We start from the raw sequence: 24,944 nt of genomic DNA on the forward strand, positions 1-24,944 counted from the left end.
TTAACACTAATGGCTTACTCTGATACACGGGCATTCCACCCAGTACGTACATTATTACATGCATGTATATAGGTGCTCTGTGATCCCCCTGCTCTCCTTGGTCGGCGGCGGCGGCGCCTCTGAGTGTCTGGACCTACCCTTTCACACTACACACTACATGACTACACAGTGCATTACAGTGTGCCAATCCCCTTATGCAGATAGAGCCAGCCCTAATGCATGACCCCACGACCCGGAAATAGTTCCGCTTCCGCCGCTACTTTCTCTCCCCCGGAAGGTGAGCTTCTGTCAATTGTTCCGCGGGAAGTTTGAACTTATTGCTTCTGTGCCGAGCGGCGCGGTGATGGCTGTGGAGTCCCTGAGCCTACTGGAACGGATCTCTGCTCGGCTGGGCGGGTCTAGGCCGGTGAGTAGCCGCCCTCTGTGCCTGCGGGTCACTCGCACCTCTATAGCCTGTTAATGCGGTATTGTCATTTGTCATTACAGGCTCCGTCATCCCAGAAGCAGCCTCCCAGGGTCCGGGAGCCGCTGAGCCCTGACTGCGATGGTCCGCTGCCGCCGTGTGTGCAGGAGCTAGTCCTGACCGACTCCGAGGAAGATGCGTGTCCAGGACATGGAGCTGGGGGACCAGGTATCAGTAGTCTGTGCAGACGTTTCTGCTGGCGTCTCTCCCTGGGCTGGGAGCAGATGTATTATTAATCCTTCAAAACGATAAACGTGAGGGTGATAAACATCCAGCCAATCAGCTCCCAACTGTCATCTTTAAAACACAGCCTATAACATGACAGCTGATTGACTGCTCATTTTATCACCCTCGCGTTTTCTTAATAGGGCCCTCTTTACCGGGTGTGGTATAGGGGTCCGACAGTCGGGATCCCGACAGTCGGGATCCCGACTGGCCAGACCCAGACAGCATGGCGAGTGCCGCGAGCCACCTATTCTATTCTCCCTCTATGGGGGTCGTGGACCCCCACGAGGGAAAATAGCCGACTGCCGTCTTTGTTTTGACAGTCGGGATCCTGTCCGGCACCCTTTTTTACCATAGGATCGCATTTGCAATGCGATCTGGGAAGGATCTATTGCCCAGTATTGCATTGCATTGCATTATGTGATTTTTATCAGCTGAAAGTATGTAAAAAAGGAGCCCGTCTCTGTGATTTGCACCGCAGTGGTCTTCTCATATGTGCATACCTCCCAACAGTTCTGTTTTTTTGGGATGGTCCCGTCCCCCCGTCTGGGGCCGGCAGTGTCCCGTGGTGGAGGGGGGCAGTTTAGAGTCCCCCTAACATGAAGGAATAGACAGTGTGCATGTGCACAGCATCTATTAAGCTACGCAGAAAGCGAAAAGGGGGTGTGACATAATTTGCATATGTCTCATCCCCATTTACATACAACATGCCCCTTTTGCCAGGGGCACAGCTACGTGAGGGTTCAGCTTCGGGCAATGAAAAAGTTGGGAGGTATTTATGTGTTCAGCACTGCCCCACCAGCAATGCTGTCTGTAGCCCATAGTCTACAATGGGCTACCGCCATCTAAGAATGGTGGTAGCCCTAGGACCCTATGCAATGCTGGCCAGAAATCTATGGGGGATGTAAGCGGCACAGGAGGGATTGCAGCAGGAATTCCTGCTGCAGTTTATTTATTTATTAACCGTTTCTTATATAGCGCATACATATTCCACAGCACTTTACAGAGAATATTTGAACATTCACATTAGTCCCTGCCCCAGTAGAGCTTATAATCTATATTCCCTACCACATGTACACACACAGACATTATAGGGTTCATTTTGTTGGAAGCTAATTAACCTACCTGTATATTTCTGGATTGTGAGAGGAAACCGGAGTACCCGGAAGAAACCCACGGAAGCACAATACAAACTCCACACAGATAGAGCCATGGTGGGAATCGAACCCATGACCTCAGCACTGTGAGGTAGTAATGCTAACCATTACACCATCCGTGCTGCCAATCCAGTTTATCCTTCATGCATGCATACATACATACATACATACATACATACATACATACATACATACATACATACATACATACATGGGATACTTAATATTTGCTGCTAATCCCTGAAAACAATTTTTTTTTTTTGGGGGGGGGGGGGGGGGTTGAATTAACTGCAATATTCAATAGTAAATGGTCCCCCTCAAGGCTTAATCAGATGTACCAATGCCACGGACTACTACATTGGCCGTTGCACGGCTCTCCCCGGCTGTGTATGGTGTGATGTTAGTAAGGTAGCGCTGCACACAGCTGGGGGGGAGGAGGCGGGGCCAGGCAGCGGCTGAGCTCAGCGGCGCTGCCAGGCACTAAGCAGCGCAGACAGTGGCAATCCCGAGAATTTTCCGGGTTTACCAGTGTGGGTACTGGAGCACAGGCCGGAAAAGTCTCGGGAGTACCACTGAAGGGATTAATACATGTGCTCCCATGTGCCTGATACTTTGCATCTCCATAACACTGATGCTAACACTTTGTCTTTTTTTTTCTTCAAGATCCCATTGGTGCACTGTCAAATAAGCCTTTCAGCTTCATACAGAATACCCCAAGGTAGCCTGTCTTTGTATAAAATTGTTTGTGCATGTAAAATAAAATATGTATGTCATTGAAAACAGGTACAAGGTAAAATGACCAGGGAACCAAACAGGGCTTTTAGTCAGTAAAACCAATGTAATGAGCTAACGAAATGGCTCGTACCTCGGATTTGGGCAGGGGAGGCAGGCCATTGCATAGCTGGTTGCCCACCCGCAGGCTGACAATTCCCTGCAGATGCCCACCAATGCCTGCTGGTCCCTGCCCACTGCCCTGTTTTTCCTTCAGTAGAAACTGTCTACTGTCCCTGGGGAAAAACCCAGGAACACAGTGCAGTGAAAACCCGAAAAAATCCTGGTTCAAACTTCTCGGGTTTGACCTGGGATTTCAGGAGGAAAGTTTTCATCCCAGAAAACTGTCCAAGACCAGTTGAACCGCTGTAGGAAACAGCTGCTGCTCCCTGTATTGCACTTGTACTTCTATGGAATAAAAAAAGTTTTCTTCATCTGAGAGCTGGTCCGTATTCTTCCATGTCGTGGGGGCAAGTGTGCATTGGGTTTGCCTTATGGACCTGGAGTATTACAATCTTGAATGGAGTACCACCCTGTTATCTATCTAGCTATATATATTTTTTTTTTATTTGGATCCTTGATTTTCTTTTTTTTTTTTTTCTTTTAGATCCAATATGATAGTTTCTGACTCCAGCGATGAAGAGTTTGAAAAGTGTATGTGAAAGATTTTTTTTCTTGCTGACAAAACACAAATGTAAATAATAGATGAAATCTACAGTTATACTGTATGCCGTATCCACTGCTTATGCAGATAGGGCTGTAGTCCTTAGTAATGTGTTTTTGTTTTTACTTTTTAATACAGATTTGACACAACTAAAAACCCCTAAACCAGCGATAAACAAACAAAGCAACAGGTAATGGAATTGGGTGTACATTATTTATGATTCTGCGTTTGTTAAATTCTATGTATATATGTATGTGTAACACTTATACCCCTTTCAGACAGAAAAGTCTGAAAATCCCGACATATAACACGTAATTTCAAATGCCGTGTCATTTTACCGGCAGCTGCCCACCCCTCTTCACACAGAAGAACAAATTACCGGGTTGAAAATTTCTATAAATTTCGGTAATTTGCTGAATAACACGGGTATTTCTTCTGTGTGAAAGGGTCAACCCGAGTCATAAATCCCGTGTCCTCGACCCTGGTCAATTCCATGGATTTACGACACGGGTGTGCCCTTTCACACAGAAAAAGGACCTGTGTTATTCACAAAATTACCAGGTGGAACTGCTTCACCCGTCAATTTTGTTTTCTGTCTGAAAGGGGTATTAATCACTTATTCTATCTAGTTATTTTAGTGTAGTCTGTGTTCTACTAAAAACCAAGGCAAATATTGTAATGAAAGTATATTTTATTTAGGGCACAATGCTTTGATTCTGAATCGCTGATACATATTTTATGGTCTGGTTTCAGGGGATTCATTGTTGATTCGGATGATGATGACTTTGTTTCAGAATTATCTAAAAGTGGGAGAGGCACCAAAAGTAAAAATCGTAAGTGAGGTTTAATTAGTACTTTTTTCTGAATGCAGTCTAGGTCTGATTGGGTTTAATATTTAATATGATCATTCATTACTTCTAGGATTGAAGATTTCTGATACAGGGTCTGCAAGCCCACCAAAAATCCATGCCATGGTTCAGTGGGATTCCCCAGTATTCGTAAGTGACAGTGATGATGAGTCTATAGTCGTAAAAAGTACGTGGCGGGAAAGACAAAAAACAAGTAAAAATCTGAAGAAGGATAATGGCCAGATTCCAAAGTCTAGGAGTAAAAATGACAAGGAAAATACTCAAGAGCCGTTAAGTTCCAAGTGTTCAGGTGGACGGGAATCGGTGGAGAGACCACCTACAAATAACCAGAAGTTATGCATTCCTGGCAGCTCTGATGAGGAATTTCAATCTGTAATGGATCGCATTAAAAACCGGATAAAGCTTCAAACGCCAGGTTCAGTCGCAAATAAAGTCAGGCCGAAGACTGCAGTAACAGGTCAGCTTGTTAAAAGCCCCAAAAATATTGATGTTGTAGTAAAGGAAATCTATGTGCATTTCTTAGACTGGCACAGTACTGGCACGTTCCTGTGACTGAAATCTGCTGCTTGCATAGTCTTTTATTCCTATTTTTTTTTTTTTTTTGTGTGTATGCAAATAGATGGTTATAGATAAAAACATTTTAAGATGATGTTTTGAGAGGTTTGAGATAAAATGAGCAGTAATAAGTTCCAGTAACATCCCGCTCATGCTAAATCCCATCTGCCTCTATTTGTTGTACATAAGTCTACACATACAGTACTGGCAATAGATTTTTGATGACTTATATTATCGTGTTTGATTTCAGTCACAATTTTTGGGAAGCTGACAACCCTATGTAGACTGGTTTTCATGTATGCATGTTCTGATATTACAACATTAAACATTTATTATTATTACTATTTTAATACATTTTTTTACGTAGTATTCCATAATTCTCCCTCATCTAGGCAGACAGATGCACTATTCCCTTACTCTAGTTAGCTTGAGATCTAGATAGATAGATATATACTGTAATCATTCCGGCACTCACTCCTGCTGTGGGCAACTGCTCCCAGTGTCCTTCTGGGCTAATTAATAGAATACGGCTGGAATCATAGTGTTCATTCTAGCACCTACTATCTTTAAAACTCCATGCAGTTATTCTTCCCTGCCTGGGGTGTCACTGTTTGCTGTTGTGCTTCTAGCACAGAGTGGTTTGTATATCAGCACTGATCTGTAACCAGACCTGTGCTAGAAACACCACAGCAGACAGCGACACCCCAGACAGGGAAGAGGAACTGCATGGATTTTCAAAGACAGCAAATGCTAGAATTAACACTAAATCAAACAAAGGCAGTCGGTGGTCTTGAGGGGGGGAGGGAACAATTTAGTGAAAACTGGTGTTTGACGTTTGTCAAGGTACACCTTGTAAGGTGTCAAGGTACAAAGGGGTCTACGAAACGTCGGACTCCAGTTTTCACGAAATTTAAGTTTGTTGAAGTGCAATATATTTCTCCATTAAAATAAGGGTGGGTGGATGAGGAGGTGTTTTTTTTTTTTTTTTAAATATGTTTATTCAAAGCCATTGCACATAAAATTTAAACAGTGTACAGTGAACAACTTCTTGAACGTATCAGACACAATGAGAGCAGGTACATGTTATACAGTTTTGAAGACTTATTATCTGTGGTATTATTATATACCAAGCCTCTCTAGGCCGTTTGGTCCGCTGGGCCGGGATTTTATAGACCGGTATTATAGATGCCGGTTAAGAGTTGTTGACCACTGGTATCGGTAAGAATGCTGTGTCTGCATATACATTCATGGGTAGCTAGGCTCATCATTTTTCATATAATATCAGGGGGGGGGGGGTGAAGATATTTTTATGGTGTTATATATAGGGATCAAAGGGTTAGGGAGGGTGAGGGGGGGGGGGGTACTGCCTTGTAGAACAATATGAAAACTTTAAACATTCATTCAAACAGCAATGTCTTTACGAGTCTCAAGTATCTTATATATATTGTCTTAGTTCTGGGTCACGACTGTCTATGAATGGTGCCCAGACAGTGTAGAAGCGTGAAGAGGATGAGTTCGCTTTTCGAAGGGTGTCATATCAATCGTAGTACATGTATTTTAAGAGGAGAGTCTCAACCTCGGTTACAGTGGGTGCATGAGGGGTGATCCAGGCATTTAAGATAACTTTTTTAGCTACCGTCACTATAAGTGTCAGGATGGGGATTAGGTATAGCTGAGAAGGGGGGAGCGACCATGGATCAAAATTTGCAAAAAGAAGTGGGATCGGGTGGAGTGAAACTTTTGTTTGGAAGTTCCGGTTTATGAAATATATTAGTTTAAACCAAAATTTCTTGTTATACCTACAGTTCCAGAAGTTATGGAGGTAATTTGCCAACTGGTGTTTGCATTTGGGGCATTTTTCCGATTCCTCTGGGACATAGTGGCTGCGTTGTTGTTGGGTGATATAAGCTCTGTGAAGCGTTTTGATATGTACCTCCTGAAGAATTGAGGCTTTCAGCATACGTATGGTGGAGTGATAATATTTATAGAGGAGTGTTTTGTCGTATGATAATTGAATATCTTGCGACCATTTATGCGATACCTTTTCCCATATGACCTCAGCCGGCAGTTCCGCCAAGGCTTGATATAAAAATTTGGTTTTGTATTTGCCGTTTTGAAGTTTCGTGATTAAAACATTTAGCCACGTTGGTGTTTGGCTTTGGGTGATCATATTGGGAAGAGATTTGGCATAGTGTAGTAGTTGGTAGATAGCGAAGTAGCTGTTTGCGGGGAGACCGAACCCATCTTGAAGCTCCGAGGCCGCCAACATTCTGCCTCCGGGGTCGAATACCTGTGAAATAGCTTTGAGGCCCTTGTTTCGTAGACGGTGGAAGATCGAGCTGTCCACACCAGGTGAGAACATTGGATTTCCCCAAATGGGAAGCCAGCAGGATATGCGGGGGTCGTGGCCCAGAGCAGTGGAGATCGTGCACCAGGCTGTGTGGATGTCTTTGAAGAGAGGGTTTTTGTAAATGTGTGTTGGTATGTGAGTCTTAGGTGTATGTAGGAGAGCGGCTGGGGAGTAAGGGGAGAACATAGCGCTGTCCACGTGGAAGTCCGAGTAGTCGCTTTTCTCTAGTAGCCAGCCCAGAGCAAATCTACACAGGAGTGACCTCGAGTATTGCTTTAGGTTTGGGATATTGAGGCCTCCCAGGTTCTTGGGAGGTGTAGTTTTTGTAGTGCGATTTTTGTTTTTTTGCCATTCCAAAGGAACTGTGAGAGTAGGGAGTTAATTTTGAGAATGTCTTTATTCTTTAGTGGGACAGGAAGCATTTGAAAACATCAGTTTGGGTAGAATCATGGATTTTATGACTTCTGTCCTGCGACAGAGGCAAGTCTTTCCACGTGGACAGCGATTTGGTTATGTTTTGAAGAATGGGGTCATAGTTGCTGGAGTATAGATGGTCATTTGTTACTGGTATGTATATGCCTAGATATTTTATCTGGGTTTTTTTGAATCTTTATGCAGCTGAGATTTTGATCATCTGGGAAAGAGGGGGGTGATCCTCTCAATGTCATCAGCTCTGATTTGTGAATATTGATTTTATAGCCTGAGAAAGTGCCAAATTGTTGGATAATATGGTAGGCTTCGGGAAGTGAGTGTTGTGGGGCAGTGAGAAATAAAAACATATCATCTGCGAACAGGGATACTCTCAGGTCCACAGATCCAATTTGAATTCCCTGAAACCTCGGGGACTGTCTGAGGGCAATTGCCAAGGGCTCTAGGGCCAGGGCAAATAGGAGTGGTGACAAAGGGCACCCCTGCCTGGTGCCTCTTAATATAGGGAACGGATCCGAGAGCATCCCATTACAGTGTATTCTAGATGCAGAGTTGCTATACAGTGTGTTTAGTATGGAGATACATTTTTCGGGGAAAGAGAATTTACGCAAGGTATTATATAGGTGATCCCAGTGGACCATGTCAAAAGCCTTTTCCGCATCCAGCTAAAGTATCGCCAGCGCGGGGCCCGACACGGCCCACTGGGACTGCTGCAGTACCGACAGCACCCTCCTGATGTTCGTTACCGGGTTGTGTCCCGCAACAAAACCAGTTTGGTCTTTGTGCACAAGAGCAGGTAGCATTGGTTTTAATCTATCGGCCAAGATCTTGGTTAGGATTTTGTAATCCAGGTCTAGCAAGGATATAGGCCTGTAGGAGCCTGGGTCCGATAAATCACGGCCTGGTTTGGGGAGTACTTTGATTGTGGCTGTGTTAAAGTAAAGAGGGGCTTGGTCTGAGTGGAGAATAGAGTTGTACACGTCCATTAATATGGGGGCGATTTGTGGTGCAAGGAGCTTGAAATTATCTGACGTCAAGCCGTCTGGGCCTGGGGCTTTTCCCGGCTTGAGCCCGGCTATAGTGTTCAGTATTTCGTCTAGTGAGAAATCTTTACAAAGAGAATCGGACATGGGTGCCGTCAAGTGTGGCGTCGGAAGGTGTTCCCAGAATTGTGTGGCTGCACACTCATCGGAGATGGGGGCTGAGTATAATGATTTAGAATAGGCATTTAAAGTATTGGCAATTTGCACGTTAGTGGAGGTTATGGTGCCATATTGACATTTCAGAGGATGGATTGGGGGGAGGGGGGGGGGGTATTAAAGTTGAAGATTAGACTTCCAAACATAAAAATAATAAAACATTTCGTCATCGATATTTTGCTCATCGATGAGGTGTGGCGCTCCTAAACCTCGGAGCCCATATTTGAACATAACAGTAGAGGTACCTAGACCTCTAATTAACCGTCTGTCACCCGCCAGGCGAAACTAGAAAAGGGGGTAGATGTGATAACAGAGGGGGGAATAGAGTATGGTAGAAGTGAAGAGAGATGGGTAAACACAAAATATTGCAAACCGCAAGAACATATAGTTAGATAGTTAGTTTAGTTCAAGTAGGGGGGGGTTAAGTATTAAAGTAGCATCAGTGGAAGGGGCGTTCACACCTTCTTCTGTGTGTAATAGAAATATGGAATAAGATGACAGATAAGGTAAATGTTTGGGGGGGGGGGGGGAGGGAGGTTAGATTCTTTTTTTTTTTTTTTTTTTTTTTTAATATTTTTATTCACAATTGAACAGAAATAAATAACAAACATTGCATTGTAGTTATTCATACAGTTTCATCGGCATAGGCACATTGTACAGCAGCATATCATGAGTGAACATCGATATAGGATTCACCAGAGTGCATCTTCTTGAGTGTGTTGTGGGCGTACTTGTTTAGCCAAAACCTATCCTAGAAGGGTGGTTTACCCGCCGCTAAAGCAGCCATGTTGTACCAAGTGGATAAGTGAACAATTTTCCTTATGGTATCCCTTTCGCTTGCTGGTAGTGTTACCACATAAGGTAGCCATATATCAAAAAATTTCTCCGATCTGGTCTCTACATCTCCCATACATTCAACCCAGTCCATCTGGTACATATAAATCAATCTAGGCATACATAACGATAATGGTATGTCTTCTGGATGTATCCACTTGGAGAGTATGGTTTTTTTTGCCGCTGTCGCTATTCTAGCTAGCAACAGTTTTGTGCCCTGTGCAAGTTTTGGGTTAAGTGAGGGAGGGTAGTAATTCCATAGCGCCCAGTTCATACTTATCGTGAATGTGATGTGTAGTGTGTCAGTAATGTATGCCTGTATCTTGGCCCAAAAGGTCTGTACTACTGTGCAGGACCAAAGGCAGTGTGTGATTTCTGCATCCGGTGAGGAGCATTTAAAGCAATTTGAATTATCCGCTATTCCCGTTATGTGTCTGAGCTTTGGGGTGAAATAAGCCCTGTGTAGGATTTTGTATTGCATTTCTGCGTACGATGCTGACACCATTTGCTTGTTTAGTTTGACCGTGAGTCTTATTACATCTAGGGTGTTCAGTCCTGCCGATGTGTCCTGCCATTTGGAGAGGCCCGTAGTATTAGTGGTTAGGTCTTTTTTCTTCCTGATGAATTCATATAGTACTGATGTCGAAATTGACCTTCCCTCGCTTGTAATTATTAAGTTGTTGAGGGTGTTAGTAAATTCGGCCTTCGGTAGGGTGGGTAGTAATTTGGTGATATAACTTCTGACTTGGAAGTATGCGAATATTGGGATGTGTATATTTGGGAACTTTTCTTTTAAATTTGATAGCGTAAGTATGGTGGTATGATCTGAGCTGAGAAATTGGTATATCATTTGAAGGCCCTGATTGCTCCATCTCTCATATATCTGATCTGGGATGCCCTCTTGAAAATCTTTATTACCAGTTAGGGTTGAGAACAAAGTCCGAGTGGCGCACAGTTTGGATCTTTGTCTCCATGATCGCCAAGCTATGTATGGCGTATATAGTAAAGGGTTCGATTTTGTGGTCGTTTCTATAGTTCCTATTGGGGAGTGTAGGTGCGCCACTAGTGTGGAGTTGGGTAGGAATGCCTGGTCTATCGCCCGATCCACAAAGTGGTTGGTCCCCTGTATCCAGTCCAGAGCATATCTCACGTTGGATGCTAGTGCGTAGTCCTGAATATTAGGGAGGTTAATACCTCCAAGAGACAGGGGTTGCTGTAGCTTGAATAGCGCAATTCTCGGGCGTTTGCCTGCCCATATAAATTTAGTGAGTGCTCTGTTGATTTGCATGATATCATGTTTATTTATAAGGTAAGGCAGCATCTGGACCGGATACAGGAGGCGAGGAAACGAAACCATTCTGTATAGTTGGCATCGTCCCAGGTACGAGAGGGGTAGGTGTTGCCACCTTGCAAGATCTGTTTTTAATTGGGTGATGGAATGTGAGTAGTTGGTGGAGTATATGTCAGATACCTGTCTGGGAAATTTCAGACCTAAGTATGTCAGGTATTCCTGCGCCCATCGAAATGGGAATTCGTATGTCCACCCCTGCATAGCTTCAGGACACAATGCTAGGGCCTCTGTTTTGTCAAAATTGACTAGGAATCCGGACACCCTGTGGAAGTCTGTCATGATCTGTTGTAAGTTCGGTATGGCCTCTTTTGGATTACTTATGTATAGTAGCAAGTCATCAGCAAATGCTGACACCTTAATGTCCAGTCCCCCGATTTGAATCCCCTTCCAGGTCTCATCTTTCATGAAGACCCTAATTAATGGGTCTAGGGCTAAGTTGAAAAGTAGCGGCGAGAGCGGGCAGCCTTGGCGTGTTCCCCTTGATAATGTAAAATTTATAGAATTGAGGCCATTTACCATTATGTGTGCTGTGGGGCCTGAGTAAAGCATACGGAATACGTTCATGAATCCCTCCCCAACTGTTGAGCTTGTAGAACTCTTAGAATATGTGGCCAGGAAACCCTATCGAACGCCTTGTCTGCATCACAGCTGACTATAATAGTGTCTTTAGAGGAGAGTTGGCTCGATTTATGCATGGCGGCAATTAGTGTTCTTACATTATGTACGGAGGTTCGCCCTCTCACGAACCCGTTTTGGGCCGGGTGGAGAATCCTTGACAGTATGGGTTGTAATCTCTGAGCTAGTAGCTTAGTGAAAAGTTTGAGGTCTTGATTAAGCAGGGATATGGGTCTGTATGATTGCACCTTTAGGGGGTCTTTCCCCGGTTTGGGGAATACTACAATCCTGGCTTCTGTGAATCTGTCTGGTGGGGGGTTCCCTAATAGCATGGAGTTAAAAAGAGAGGTGATATGTGTTAGTATTTGATCGTGGGCCATTTGGTAGAACTCCGCCCCTAATCCATCAGGACCTGGGGATTTGCCTTTTGTCAAGGATTTGATAAGGGGTGACATTTCTAATTCTGTGACAGGGGACATCAAAGATTCCCTTTCCTCCGGGGTAAGTGTAGGTGATTCGGCCAATCTAAGGAAGTCTAGTCCTTCTGTATGGTTGTCAGGTGGTGCTGAGTACAGCTGTTTATAAAAGTCCTGGAAGGTGTCTAGTATTTCCTGTGGGTTGTCTATGAGGGGTCCCCTGGGGGACTGTATTTGTAGAATCTGAGATGGGGTTGTATGTGTGTGGATTAGGTTTGCCAATAGTTTCCCTGCCTTATTGCAACCTCGAAAATATCTATTTCGTTGTGCATTATGTGTAAACTGTGCTCTTTCTGTACATAGGGCATCGTAAGCTTGTTTGGCCGTTCGATATGAGACCTGATTCTCTTCTGTGTCATGTAATAGCATAGCATTATAGGCTTCCGACAGCTTGGTACTACATACCTCTATGGCTCTTCTCAAATTTTTGCGCTTCCTGGCCACATATTCTATAATTTGACCCCTGATCACCGGCTTAGCCGCTGCCCAAAACAAGTTGATATCTTTTTCATGCTCCGTATTGTCTTTCTGATACATGGTGATTGCATGTTTCAGGTGTGTGTGGAAATCAGAGGAATTAACTAGGTAGGAGGGGAACCTCCAGTTATATGTGGTTGTTATCGGATCTGTGAGGGACAATGTGAACCACACTGGGGCATGGTCTGATAACGTTATGAGATTGATCCCAGCATCAACAACCTTATGTAGTAATGGTTTAGACAATAGCCAGTAGTCTATTCTGGATGACGAGTGATGTGGGTGTGAGTAGAATGAATATTCTCTAGACACCGGATATCGACATCTCCACGGGTCACATAGGTTGAGATTATTGGTTAGTATATTGGTATGGGCGGCATCGTCTCTCACCCCATCCCCTCCCGTTCCCGTGGACCTATCTAGGCCCAGGGACTGTACACAATTAAAATCTCCTCCCATAATCAGTTCCCCCTCAGCCCACTGTACTATCTTGGAATAGATCGATGTGTAGAATAATTTGTGTTGACTGACAGGGGCATATACATTAATTAGAGTGTATATCAAGCCAAACATTGTTATCTTAATGAAGATAAAGTGCCCTTCTGGATCTGTCCACACATCTTTTATGGTATAGGGGAGGTGTTTACGGAACAATGTAACCACCCCTCTACGCTTCGAGGTGTAGGATGCGGCTTTGAATTCCCCCACCCAAGTATCTCTGAGAACATTAGCATCTTCTATGTTCCAGTGGGTCTCTTGAAGAAATACTATGTCTGGCTTAAGTCTCTTCAAGTGGGTCATAATCTTACGCCTTTTAATTGGGGTGTTAAGCCCTTCTACGTTCCACGATACAAACTTTAGTGATCGCTGCACTCTAGTGATACTATCTGTTATAGCGTTTGTTTCTATCCTATACCTGCTTTAGGTTTAACCATTCTGTAGCTATTTCTATTTTTGGCCGTCCCATCCGTCCCAGCGAGCGGACTGGGGGACCTGGTGGTAATTGTACAATGACCTATTGTGCCTATGGGATTATAATATTTCTCATATACAATACAATGAAATAGTGAACAAACTTTTTTAGGTATTTTTCGGAACCTATACTGCGACCATATATGTCGCCGCTTATAGTAACGTAACTCTGAACTCTGCAATCGCGTGCCCGCACATGGTTGTGCCGGGCCTATCGCGTTTAACATATTACTACACAACAAAAAACTGTAATTTAAAAGTAATTGAAATATATGGTAAATTATTCTAGACAATAACCTGAACATGCGTATCACATAAAAGGATATGGTGACGACAGTCCTTTTCTATCTTAGAGGGTCAGTCTGCGTCTGACATGTGGGAGGTAGATTCATCTTTGAGAGAGTCTATGAAGTTTTTCGCTGCCTGTGGGGTGTCTAGAAAGTAGGAGCGACCCTCATGTATTACTCGAAGCCTTGCCGGGTAGAGTAGCGCGAATTTGCGGCCCATTTCGAATAGCTGCTTGCAAGCCGGTGCAAATTCTCTTCTTTGTGCGGCAACTAAAAAAGAGAAGTCCTGGAACAACAGCAATTTGGCTCCTTGGTATTGCAAACCCTTGCATTTCCTGTATGCGTCTAAGAGTCGGACTTTGTCTGCATAATTAAGTATGCGCATTATGACCGGTCTTGGTCTTTCTCTATTGGTTTGTCTGTCTGGTCCTATACGATGAACTCTCTCTACCATTAGGGGGACTCCCTGTGGGGTGAGGCCCAGTTCACTGGGTAGCCAATCTGTCACCAGTTGCATAAGTTCTGAATTCTTTACCGATTCTGGCAGACCTATGATGCGCACGTTGTTTCTTCTGTTTCTGTTCTCCAGATCTTCGAGTTTGTCATGTATGGTGGTTACCAGCTTCTCCTGTTGGGTTATCGTTGCTTTCGATTTCTCTAGCTCATCCTCTAGGTCAGAGATTCTCTGCTCTGCTTCTGACAATCTCTGGGTATGTTGTGTCAGCTGGGTTAGGGTAGAGTCAATCGATTCTTTGATTGGGGCAAGTTTTTGGTCTAAGAGTGTTGCCAGAATGGTTGTGATCTCTTGAGTCGACATTTGCGTCGGCAAGGCTGGGTTTTGGTCTGTATCTGGGTCTTCCTCTTGTGCTGACATAGGGGAGTTTGGGGTGGATCTAGGGGCTGCCACTTTTCCTCGTCCCTTACTCTGTTGGCTGCTCTTTTGCGCCCTTTGCGGCTTGGCCACAAATTTATCCATGGTGGTGAGCATCAGCAATGCGTGTGTGCTGGCTATATCTTGGTGCTAGGTATTAGGATTCCCTGCAGCTCCTCCGGCCAGCGGCAGTAAGCAATATGGGTGATCCTTTACACTGCACTATAGAAGCAGAGTTTTGTATTGTGTCCTCACTAGTTCAGATCTGAGTTCTAAGTTCGAGATTTGGAGTTCAGAGTTTAAGATTCAGAGTTTAGAGTTCAGAGTTTAGAGTTTAGAGTTCAGAAGTCGAGTTGGAGTGGGATGGGTCCAACTGGTATGCTTTTGGATAAGATGAGATGAGGTAGGATGAAATGAAGTGAAGTGGGGTGGAGGGGGGCAAAGAGAGGGAGTAATACAGCTGCTGCAGATGGTCTTATAGCCTTATACTGTGATGAGCTGAATCAGGCCCCTCTGTCTGTGTTTCAGCAGGAGGGTTTTGTCACTTCTTTGTATATTTAACCCCCAATGTGCACTTTCCAGACCTTTTCCCCGTGTATTGTGCAGGCTTCTTCTGGGCTGGAGCACAGTCCCTGCCCTCTTCCCCGTGCCCTGGCTGCTGCCGGGTCTCTGGCCCTAGGGTTGGTTTCTACAGCCTCTCCTCCCTGGCTGCTCACCTCGTTAGGGGGGGTGTTGTGGCGGTATCGGGGTGCCTTGGTTCTTTTTATGCCGTGCAGTGTGCGGACGGTGACGCTTCCGGCGTCCCCTGCCGTCGCCAAACTTGAGGCCGCGGTCTCGGCCTGTGTGGAGGCCGCGGCTCAGCGCTTTCTTATCGGGGCTCCGGCGCGGCTGTGTCTGGGTCTCCCCTCCTGTCCGCTCACCTCTCGTGGGGCTGGGGAGGTGCCTGGATGTCCCCCTCCTGTCCGGGGCGCACGTCGTGACAGGCGGCGTCTCCGGTGTCTCCATACTCGAGGCCGCGGCTCCATCTTCTGTGTAGGCCGCGGTCCTGCGCTCGCGCCTCGGAGCTCCGGCGCGGCTGTGGTGGGTGACGAACTGCTTCTCCGTCTCTCCTCTGCCGGACTGGCCACAGGTGCTCCTTTGGTGGGGCTTTCCCAGCTGTTTATCGGGCTTTTTCTTGGCTTTTTCCCCGGAGCTCTGTGCAATGGCGTCTGCTCAGTCTAGTCGCTGGCCACGCCCCTCGGAGGTTAGATTCTTGACAATTTAGAATTAAGTGTGTTATTTCAGGAAAACATTTTCTATCTGCAATTATTGAATTGGACCTGTCAACATTCAGCAAAAGAGATAGGATTTGGTGGATAGTTTTCCATATTATCTCGTAGTAACAGTAGGGAGGAGAGCTTATAGACCAGTGTCTCGCTGCTTAAGTAGGTGGTGCCCAGTCCGTTTGTTGGTCTGTGGGTGATGCGGCTTCATCTAGGTAGGTTTCGGCGTCCAGGTGGGAGAGAGAGTCTTTAAATGAGTTCCCCTCATAGATGCGCAGTCGCACCGGATACAGCATGGCGAACTTTATCCCGTCACGGATGAGTCTGGAGCAGGTGGGGGCGAAGTCTTTCCTAGCTTTGGAAAACGAGGATCTTATGGCCTTGCCATGTAATGTCCCTGGTTTTGCGAGAGACTGTCCATATGAGTTCCTTATGTAGGAAGTTTAAAGTCTTGAATATTACGGCACGTGGCCTGGCACCCTCTTGTGGGCGTAGAGAGCCCAGTCTGTGTGCGCGCTCTATGATTAGATCATTACACCTGTCTGCAATATGTAGAAGTTCTGGCAAGGTGATTCTAATAAAGTCAAAAAGATCCTGTCCTTTCACAGATTCAGGGATGCCTATCAGGCATAAGTTACATCTCCTGGACCTATTTTCAAGGTCCTGAACTTTATTATGGAGGAAGTTTATTTCCTTATTTGCAGATTTAAGAGAGGATTTCAAGTCAGTAATGTCAGCAAAGTTTGCACCCACTATTTGCTCTGTGGAAATAACTGTTGGAGCTGGTCTATCCTTCTGCCAAGATCATCAGTGCGTGCCTTTAGCAGGGGACCCATAGCTGTCCTGATGGCCTGAATCATGTCCCCATATGTGACTGGGGATTCGGATGAAGGCAGGGTCTGGAGCAGCTGTGGGTATTCACTGTGTGAAGCGCTCTGGTCGTCTTGGTGAGAGAGGTGCAGGGGGGGAGTGGGACGTCTGGAGTCTGGGGCCGGCGAGGCTGGTGCTGCGAGGCGGGAGACAGCGTCCTGCGTCATCTTGGGACCTGGTGTCTGACGGTCCCTGTCTCTCTTGCGGGCTTGGTTGCTCGGCATAGCGTTGTAATAGCGCTTCATACAACGGGGTGCAGTTAGGGGGAATGGAGGTTGTGGCAGGCGGCGGTTATGGAGGCAAAAGCCGCTTATATTAGGTTTTTGGGCTGCCGTGTACTGGAGCTGGAGTCCCCTGTTACTGCTGCATCAGGGGGTGGGACCGGGAGTCCTCACTCATAGAGAATTTATAGGATTGCTGAGTCAGATGTCAAGTCAAATTAGAGGCAAGATAAAATATAGTACTGGATAGAATGAAAACATCATTGAGATCTGGTGGAGGGTGGTATTTTCCACCTGTGGCTGCAGATCTGGGAGAGGAGCAGGAGAGAATTGTGTCCAGTGTACAGCACCTGAGCCACTGCTGCCTGATCTCTTGGTTCAGTGTGAAAAGTCAGGTTAATGCTGTGTGTACAGTAAGGGAGAGCACAGTCTCTTCAGAGTGCAGCAGCCTGATGGTTAAGGCTTATTAGTAGCTGAGACATAGAGACCAGGGTCTGTTCTGTGCTGGTGAAGTGTTTTAAAATGGCGGCCGGGCTGTGGGACCAGGGAGGCTTAAAAGCCTGGAATTGCACTCACTGTCTCTCCTGCAGGGAGAGTTTTTCTCTTGGGGCAGCCTCCGGAGGTGGTGTGAGATGTGTGGAGAGGAGGTGGGTACTTGTAGCGGGCGCAAGAGCCCGCGATCGTGGTCGCGGCGTCCGAGTCCCGGCCTGCTTCAAAATCGAGGCCCCGGCTTCACCGGCCGCTCCGTCGGAGTAGCCCGCAAAGACGCTCAGTAGCGTCTCCCGGCTCCGCTGCTCTACCCGGCGGGCATCCCCGGTGTCCGGGCGCTGAGGAGGATGGGTTGAGGGCAGGTCGGGGGGGCCCAGGCACCTGCAATTAGTGTTTTTTTATTTTTGTGAGAGACGGAGCTCACAGGATCAGCGTCCGCTCCAGGTCCCGGTCAGGCCACGCCCCCCGGGTGGATGAGGAATTAATAGTAAACAAGTAGACCAACAAGGAAACAGTGGGAGGAGACCATGTTTTTACCTATTGGATGGAACAGACATTGCTGAAATTACCTGATGGTTGTGTCGAACTGCCTGTGATCTGGACCCTGCCTCAAAAAAAAATTCTAATGGTGTGTTTAGATGTAATTGGCCCTGTATTTGCAAATATTGTTCAAGCCTCTTTGCAGTCAGGCAATTGTTAGACCACTTCTTAAAAACCCCAATTTAGATCCAGACTACATTACAAACTAAAATCCACTTTCAAATTATTATTTACTAGGAAAGGATATTGAGAAAGTGGTTGCAACGTGAATAGAAACCAACTTGTCTACCCATGATCTTTTATGATCCTTTTCAATCAGGATTCAGGAGAAGGCATAGCACCAAAACCGCCCTGATGTGTGCTAAATCTTCTAATGGCAAGAGACTTTTTAATCCTACGGGGTGTACACGCGGTGCAATATGGTCGCTGAGTGATTTTTGGCTTATTGTTCCATGATATAGAACTCGGGAACCATATCGCACAGTGTACAATATTTTTTTTTTTTTTTTTTGACAGGCCAGTCAGCACTGAATGGTCTAAATTGCAGGAGTATGCTCCAGCGACCAATAAGGCTGCGGTACTGATTTATCACCCTGTACACAACAAAAACCTAGGCAGTATGGTTGCTCCGTGACCATTTAGCCAACGATAATGGCTAAAATTGTCCCGTGTGTACATCTCCCTGCAGCATTTGACACTGTGGACCAAAGGTTCTATTTGAGTGCCTAAAGATTTTTGTACACTGCATGAGAGTCCTTAGCTAGTTCATATAATTTTTCAAGAGCAGGTCAGAGTATTTTTCTGGAGTGTATTTTTCACCCGTGCCACTGCCTTGTGAAGCCCCAGAAGGTTCTATACCATCTACCATGCTTTTTTCAGAATACATGTTACCAATGACCAAATTAATCAGCTGTCTTTTCCTGGGGTGCCACTGCTACGCAGATGATGCACAACTGTACCTGCCTTTTTGCTTCAGGTATTAACCCTCTGAGTGCCAACATCTCTGGGAAATGCGCAAAATGTCCACTAAAAATGCCAGCGTCCCTCGTGTTATATAAATTAAAAAAAAAGTGTTTAAAAAGATTATATTTCACATTTCAGGACATGAATAAAAATGTTTGCTTGGCAATTGTCATACATGTCATATGTTCTTGGTTTTATTTTATTAATTATAAGGCAGCACCAATGTTTTGCAGTGTCATACAAAGGGCATAAAATGAAAAAGTACAGGGAGACCAAACTTAACATTACAGTAAATAACAAAATAGAATACAGGTAAAAAGAGCACCACAATTCAATACACACTACAGCTTAGATCAGGGCTGGGCAACACCGGCCTCCAGATGTTAGTGAACTACACATCCCAGGATGCTTTGCATTCGTTTCAGCATGGCCACATAGCAAAACTAATGCAAAGCATCCTGGGATGTGTAGTTCACTAACATCTGGAGGGCCGCTGTTGCCCAGCCCTGGCTTAGATGTAGGTAGTGAGGTCATGGTCAATGTACTACTAGGGGCTGGTGGCCAAAGGTGGAGATGAGAATGTAGAAGAAGATGGCCGCTAAGTGTTTGAGTATGGCAGAGCTGTAAGTGAAATGGGAAGAGAAGAAGCTTTGACAAGGGTGGAGGACCCTGCTCTGAGGAACTTACAATCTAGTTGACTCTTATTGGGATATTCAATCTCCAGCTGCCACTACAGATGGGGAAATGGCGGCGGGACCCTGATCAGTACGGTCTTCCCCGACAGCATTGAACAGGGATCTCAGCAAAACGTGCCAGACTTCACAAGCAGTCGGACACGTTCTGCTGGGAATTCACTAGCTCCCGGCTGCAGCTCGCTATCCATTTCTTCAACAGTTATTGGAAAATAAGTATTGACCCCCTCAAACAATAGTGGTGGCCTTCATAAATCAGAGCATGCTGCAGTAGGATGCAGTGTCCCTGGGTATAATGAAACCTAGTCATCTTAGCGAGAGGTTCCTGTGTTCTTATACAAATGGGCATTATGCCAATGGGTCAAAAACAAAACAGATTCTCCCTTATCCAGAAGTAGTAATGGCTGCATTGTACTCCTTCCTGTTGTTGTTGTTGTTGAATCTAGTATAATTTGTAGTTCTGCCTCCACCACTAGAATATAACAATTCCACTTGACTCATGCTTAATTGAATCTGCGCCTCAATGAACATGGCATTACAAAATAATTAAGTGGAAATTTTTGGGTACTTGTTAACTAGCACGGCGCCCACAATAATTAGTTGCCCGATTTTTGATCGCATGCCATACACCCTATGGCATGCAATTCGATTTTTACCCCATATACGATGTTAAATTGTATAAGTACCAAAGCGAGGGGATGCGTATAACTGAAGTTCTGCGCGTCCGCTCTCTGCGCTCGCCACACTATAAAATCAACTCCACGCCGACGTGGATAGTGGGGGTATGAAAAGGTCCTAGGACGCGTACCGCCACCCCTCGCGGGCTCGCTGCGCTCGCCACGCTTCGGGTTCACGTTTATACTGGGGGTGGCGTGGGGGTGCATTGTAAGCACCCATTAGGGTGCTTATACAAGTTATAATCGCATTGTATGCCATATACAATGCCATCCAATTTTAAAATTGTATGACATTGTGGAACATCGAGCGATATCGCATGCGATATGGTCTGCGATGGGCGCCGTGATAGTACACAAGTACCAATTTTTGTTTTTATTCATTTCCTTGCCAGAACCAACAAAAGTGCCATGTATTGATCTCACAAACACAAAGGAGCGACAGAAAACCAAGTCCCAGACAAACTATTCCAGTCCATATTTCTCTTCAGACAGAGGTGTGAAGGATTCACCCGATTACATTGAGAAACCACCTCCAGAGAGCATGTGAGTTATGCCTTCCCTTCTTCAAGTAAATCATTTATATAGCTCTATAATATGTATTTGAAAGGTTCCAGAACCATTACCAGGGTAAAAAACATAGGCCCTTATTCTGATCGGTGCGGCCGGATCCGATTATGCGGCCAGGACCGTGCGTGCGAAACCCCGCCTTCCATACAGATCGCCAACTCCGTCCGTACGCGGTAAGAAGCTGGCCGAACGGACCGCACGTGTATTTTACACGGAATACGCCTCCTCCATCTAAGGGAACCTCCCCCATCATTCGATGGTCGCAGACCATCGAATGCAGGACCGAGTGCTCCACCAGCTCCCGCAACCTCAGACCACACGGACATTTTTCCGTGCAAAAGCAGGGATCTGGGCGGGCAGCTGGCATCCGGCAAAGTCATATGTCCGCCCCCTACACGTGCGTCACGGCCGCATTACCATACGTACGCCCAGCGTTTGCATGGGAACGCCCATGAAACGTGGGGCGTATGCATATGGTAATGAGCCCAAATAGCCCTTCACGCCCCTCTCCACCCCCTGTTCGGAGTGTTCACATATCATGCGGGATTTGGCCGTACGCCCCGCTCGCACATGCGCAGAGACGCCTCTGCACATGCGCAGACACAAAACATCGGCGGGTCGAACGCACGCGGATATATCCGCACCGACCAGAATAAGGGCCATAGAGAGGAATGAACAGTATTAACAATATCTAGGTACTTCGAACATGAAAATCAAACATGACTTTTTGAACATCTAAAATCTATTACAACAACAACTATAAAAACCTGTTAAGTGATGTAGTATGGTGGGAGAGACCGTATATATGGTGTCAAGAGCAAATAAGTAAGAGGTGGATTCGGGTGGGGCGTACTACCCAAGCTTCCAAGGGGGGAGATCCTGTGAGCAGTACTAACAGGTTCTACCAAGACTTTTAACCGAACAATGGCCCCTAGGATAACCTTGGTCTAAGTAGGTAGAATCCATACAATAGCTAGCCAAATAATAACAAAAATGTGAGCTCTGTTGTCTCTATCTCTGGGCATTTTAGTCCAGTTCATGGTAGAATGATGAGAGCCCATAGTAACATGTACTAAGTGAAACTAGGGATATCCGTATCCACTGGAATAGAATACTTTCCTTTAGCTGCAGTGACAACTCTCTATGAGCAGCTTCTACCCACAGGTCAGCCAAGCATGGGGATCATAAGCGTATATTCCATAGTACCCATCTAGCAGTTACAACAAAGTAATACCCAAGTCTCCCCGAAGGGATACGGTCTCTGGGTTGAAATAATGAAGATTGACCACTAAAGATCGACCCATGAAATATGTTGACATGGATGAAGTAGAAAGGTTGACACAAGCATTGTCAACAATGGGAAGGTTGATAGTTAAAGGTCGACATGAGCTTTTCACTTTTTTGTTTTTATTTTATTTTTAGACAAAATTTCATACCCTACCATCCACTATGGCGTGCAGGGAGAACATAATAGTGTGCCGGGCTGTGATGCCCCATGCCTGAAGCAAAGTGAGCTTTGGTACACTGGGCTCGGTACACTGATGCTAAAAACCTTTGAAAAAAAGGGTTGCACTCTATAGGGAGGTGTGAACCACAAGAGGCCAAAAGGTGGCATCAGGAGCAATTTAAATGTCTGTCAGTGAAAGTGAAGCAGTGAAGGTTTAAAGTGTTTTAATAATATAGTAAAATATTATTTAGAAAATATATCTAGGGGGTGCACCCCCCCCCCCCCCCCCTCCCCAATGACCATAGGCTCCCATTATTAAAGCACTTCCCTCTCCAATTGGTAATTGATCCTCCATTGCTCTTATATCCTAATGGTAACCCTACAACCCCCTTAGCATAGCAAATAAAATAAAAAAATTGATGATTTAGAAAACCCCCTGGGGCAGATGTATTAATCCTTAAAAAGAGAGAGACTAAAGGGTGATAAACATCCAGACAATCAGCTAATGACTGCCATTTTTGACTGCCTATAACATGATTGTTAGGAGCTGATTGGTTAGACATTTATCACTCTAACACCCTCGTGTTTAAGGCTTAATACATCTACAATTGTAAATCACAACTGATTCTGCTGCGCTATATAAGAAACGGTAATGAAATCTTTCCCCAGCATAATTTTTATTGATATTACTTGATGTTATCCCGGAACAAAGAAGGGCAACTAAAATGCTGAATAATCTAAACAAACTTGCCTAAAGGAATAAAATCAGTGGTGTATAGCCAACTTTATATAATTATTATTATTTTTTGGTTAAACTGATAAAAAAAATTGAGTTTAAGACCTCAAATGGACTCACTGTTCTTCCCAGGAGATGTAAAGTACCGGACTGCTTTCTTCAAGATCTGTCTTGCCTGGCATCCCAATATGTGAAGAATTTCAAGCAGAAAAAACATGAGCTGACGACAAGGCTGTACAGACTCTACAACAGTACCATCTTTGAGCAAAAGGTATCTTCTATAAAACAGTTATGCTTCACAATCGGCTAGAGATGTACAGTTTTATTTAGGTTCATCAGACTTTACCACTGTGGTTCTTGGTAATTAATTTACCCCATGCAAACAACATAGACATGCTTTATAACCTTCCCGTGTGTCTTTGGGTTGTGTGTGGAAATGTAGTACCTAGGGATAAGTGATAGTTGTAATCCAGCCAAAGTAACAAGCAGCACTTGCTATTCATTACTGTTGTAGTGTCGTAGAAATATTTATCTGGTCCAACTGAGTGTTGAGTAGAATGTTGTAATTCTCAATGCATTCCACTATTCACAAACGGATATTTCTCTGACATGCAGCAGGGACCACTGGAATCACATCGGGTATTAGAGCTGGGAATGCTGGGAGCTAGGCACTTCTTAATAATAATTAGGGGATACTGGCTCCTCCCCTCTAAGACCCACAATCCCCCAGTGAGAAAATTGTGCCAGGGAGTTAGGTCACAGTTTTTTCTGCTCCTGCACATTTTTCTAGCTTTGGCTTTTCAATAGAATTTTTTCATCTTTACTTGATAGAATCCCTTCCCCACCTACTGAAAGGTGTGGGTCCGGGCATTCAGCGCCCCTGGAGTTCCAGGTCGTCAGTCAGGACCTCACTAAAGGTGCCTGCCTGCACGGGTTCCGTGCTCCTGCCGCCCCTCCAGCAAAGGGGACGCCAGTCACGAAGGAAGCCTCCGGTGGTGAGTAGAGCGCTGAGCGCACTTGCCACACGCCGTCCCCCGCTTCCCCGTCAGCCGCGCTGTGCGCGGGTCTCTGCAGCGAGTGAGGCGCCGCCATCTTGCAAGGCGCGTATCGCTGTACTATACCACGCGGCTGTAATAAGTGCCGGAGGTATTGCAGGGGTGAGCGCTAGCAAGCGGGTGTCTCTGGACGTTGTCAGACGCCACAGGTTGGCTAAGCAGAGGGAGAGGGGACACGCTGTAAAACGGAGGCCGGCATGGCGCGGCCATTACACAGATACACAGTAAGCTGACTCTTTCCTGTTCACAGGTTACTGCAGCTTGGAAGGCTCTAAAAGTTTTATTGCTGACACAGTGTTTGGCGCTGTATTGTCACTAATAGGGCTCATTCTCCTCCAGGTCTCACAGAACCCTGAGGTTTTTGGCTTGTGAGAGGTGTATCTGTACTCAGTGTGTGTGTGTGTTTGCACCTGTATCGCGCGCTGGTGTTGGACCGGGCGAGCGGGGATCATGACGGGCAAATCCAAAGCCTCTCAGAAGGTTTTTGCTTGTACTGTCTGTTCAGCTAAGTTTTCTCAATACACAGCTGAGGGTAATGCCACTGTTTGTCAGTCATGTTCAGGTGCTGAATCTGCATCACTGGCGGGGTCTCAGGCGCCCCAGTGGGCCTCTACCTTAGTGGGTACTATGTCAAAGCTCACTTCTGAATTGGCGCTGGCTCGCAGAGCGGAGCCATCTTGGGCTACAGCCCTAGCAAGGTCGGTGGAGGGGTTAGCTAACTCCATGTCCAGACCAGAGAGGCCTTCTACATCTAGCAATAAGCGACCTTATCAGGCTATTATTGTGGAAGATGATTTGGAGGAGGAACAAGATCCATTTCACGAAATGGAGGATGGTGAATGGGAAGAGGTTCAGGATGT

The 24,944-nt window shown here is 45.6% G+C and overlaps 1 protein-coding gene across 1 annotated transcript in view; it reads left to right on the forward strand.

The window, feature by feature from the left end:
* Window positions 1-205: 205 nt before the first annotated feature.
* GCNA (germ cell nuclear acidic peptidase) overlaps window positions 206-24,944 on the forward strand; it is a 43,876-nt gene continuing 19,137 nt past the window's right edge. Inside the window, exons 1-9 of the mRNA XM_083159225.1 lie at window positions 206-406; window positions 487-631; window positions 2,509-2,563; window positions 3,224-3,270; window positions 3,419-3,470; window positions 4,034-4,113; window positions 4,202-4,606; window positions 20,672-20,822; window positions 23,162-23,300. Coding sequence (XP_083015351.1) covers window positions 344-406; window positions 487-631; window positions 2,509-2,563; window positions 3,224-3,270; window positions 3,419-3,470; window positions 4,034-4,113; window positions 4,202-4,606; window positions 20,672-20,822; window positions 23,162-23,300 — 1,137 coding nt within the window. The 5' untranslated portion in view covers window positions 206-343. The remainder of the gene's footprint in view (window positions 407-486; window positions 632-2,508; window positions 2,564-3,223; window positions 3,271-3,418; window positions 3,471-4,033; window positions 4,114-4,201; window positions 4,607-20,671; window positions 20,823-23,161; window positions 23,301-24,944) is intronic.

Source organism: Crinia signifera, chromosome 9, assembly GCF_055691185.1.
Source record: "Crinia signifera chromosome 9, ASM5569118v1, whole genome shotgun sequence".
Lineage (NCBI taxonomy): Eukaryota > Metazoa > Chordata > Amphibia > Anura > Myobatrachidae > Crinia > Crinia signifera.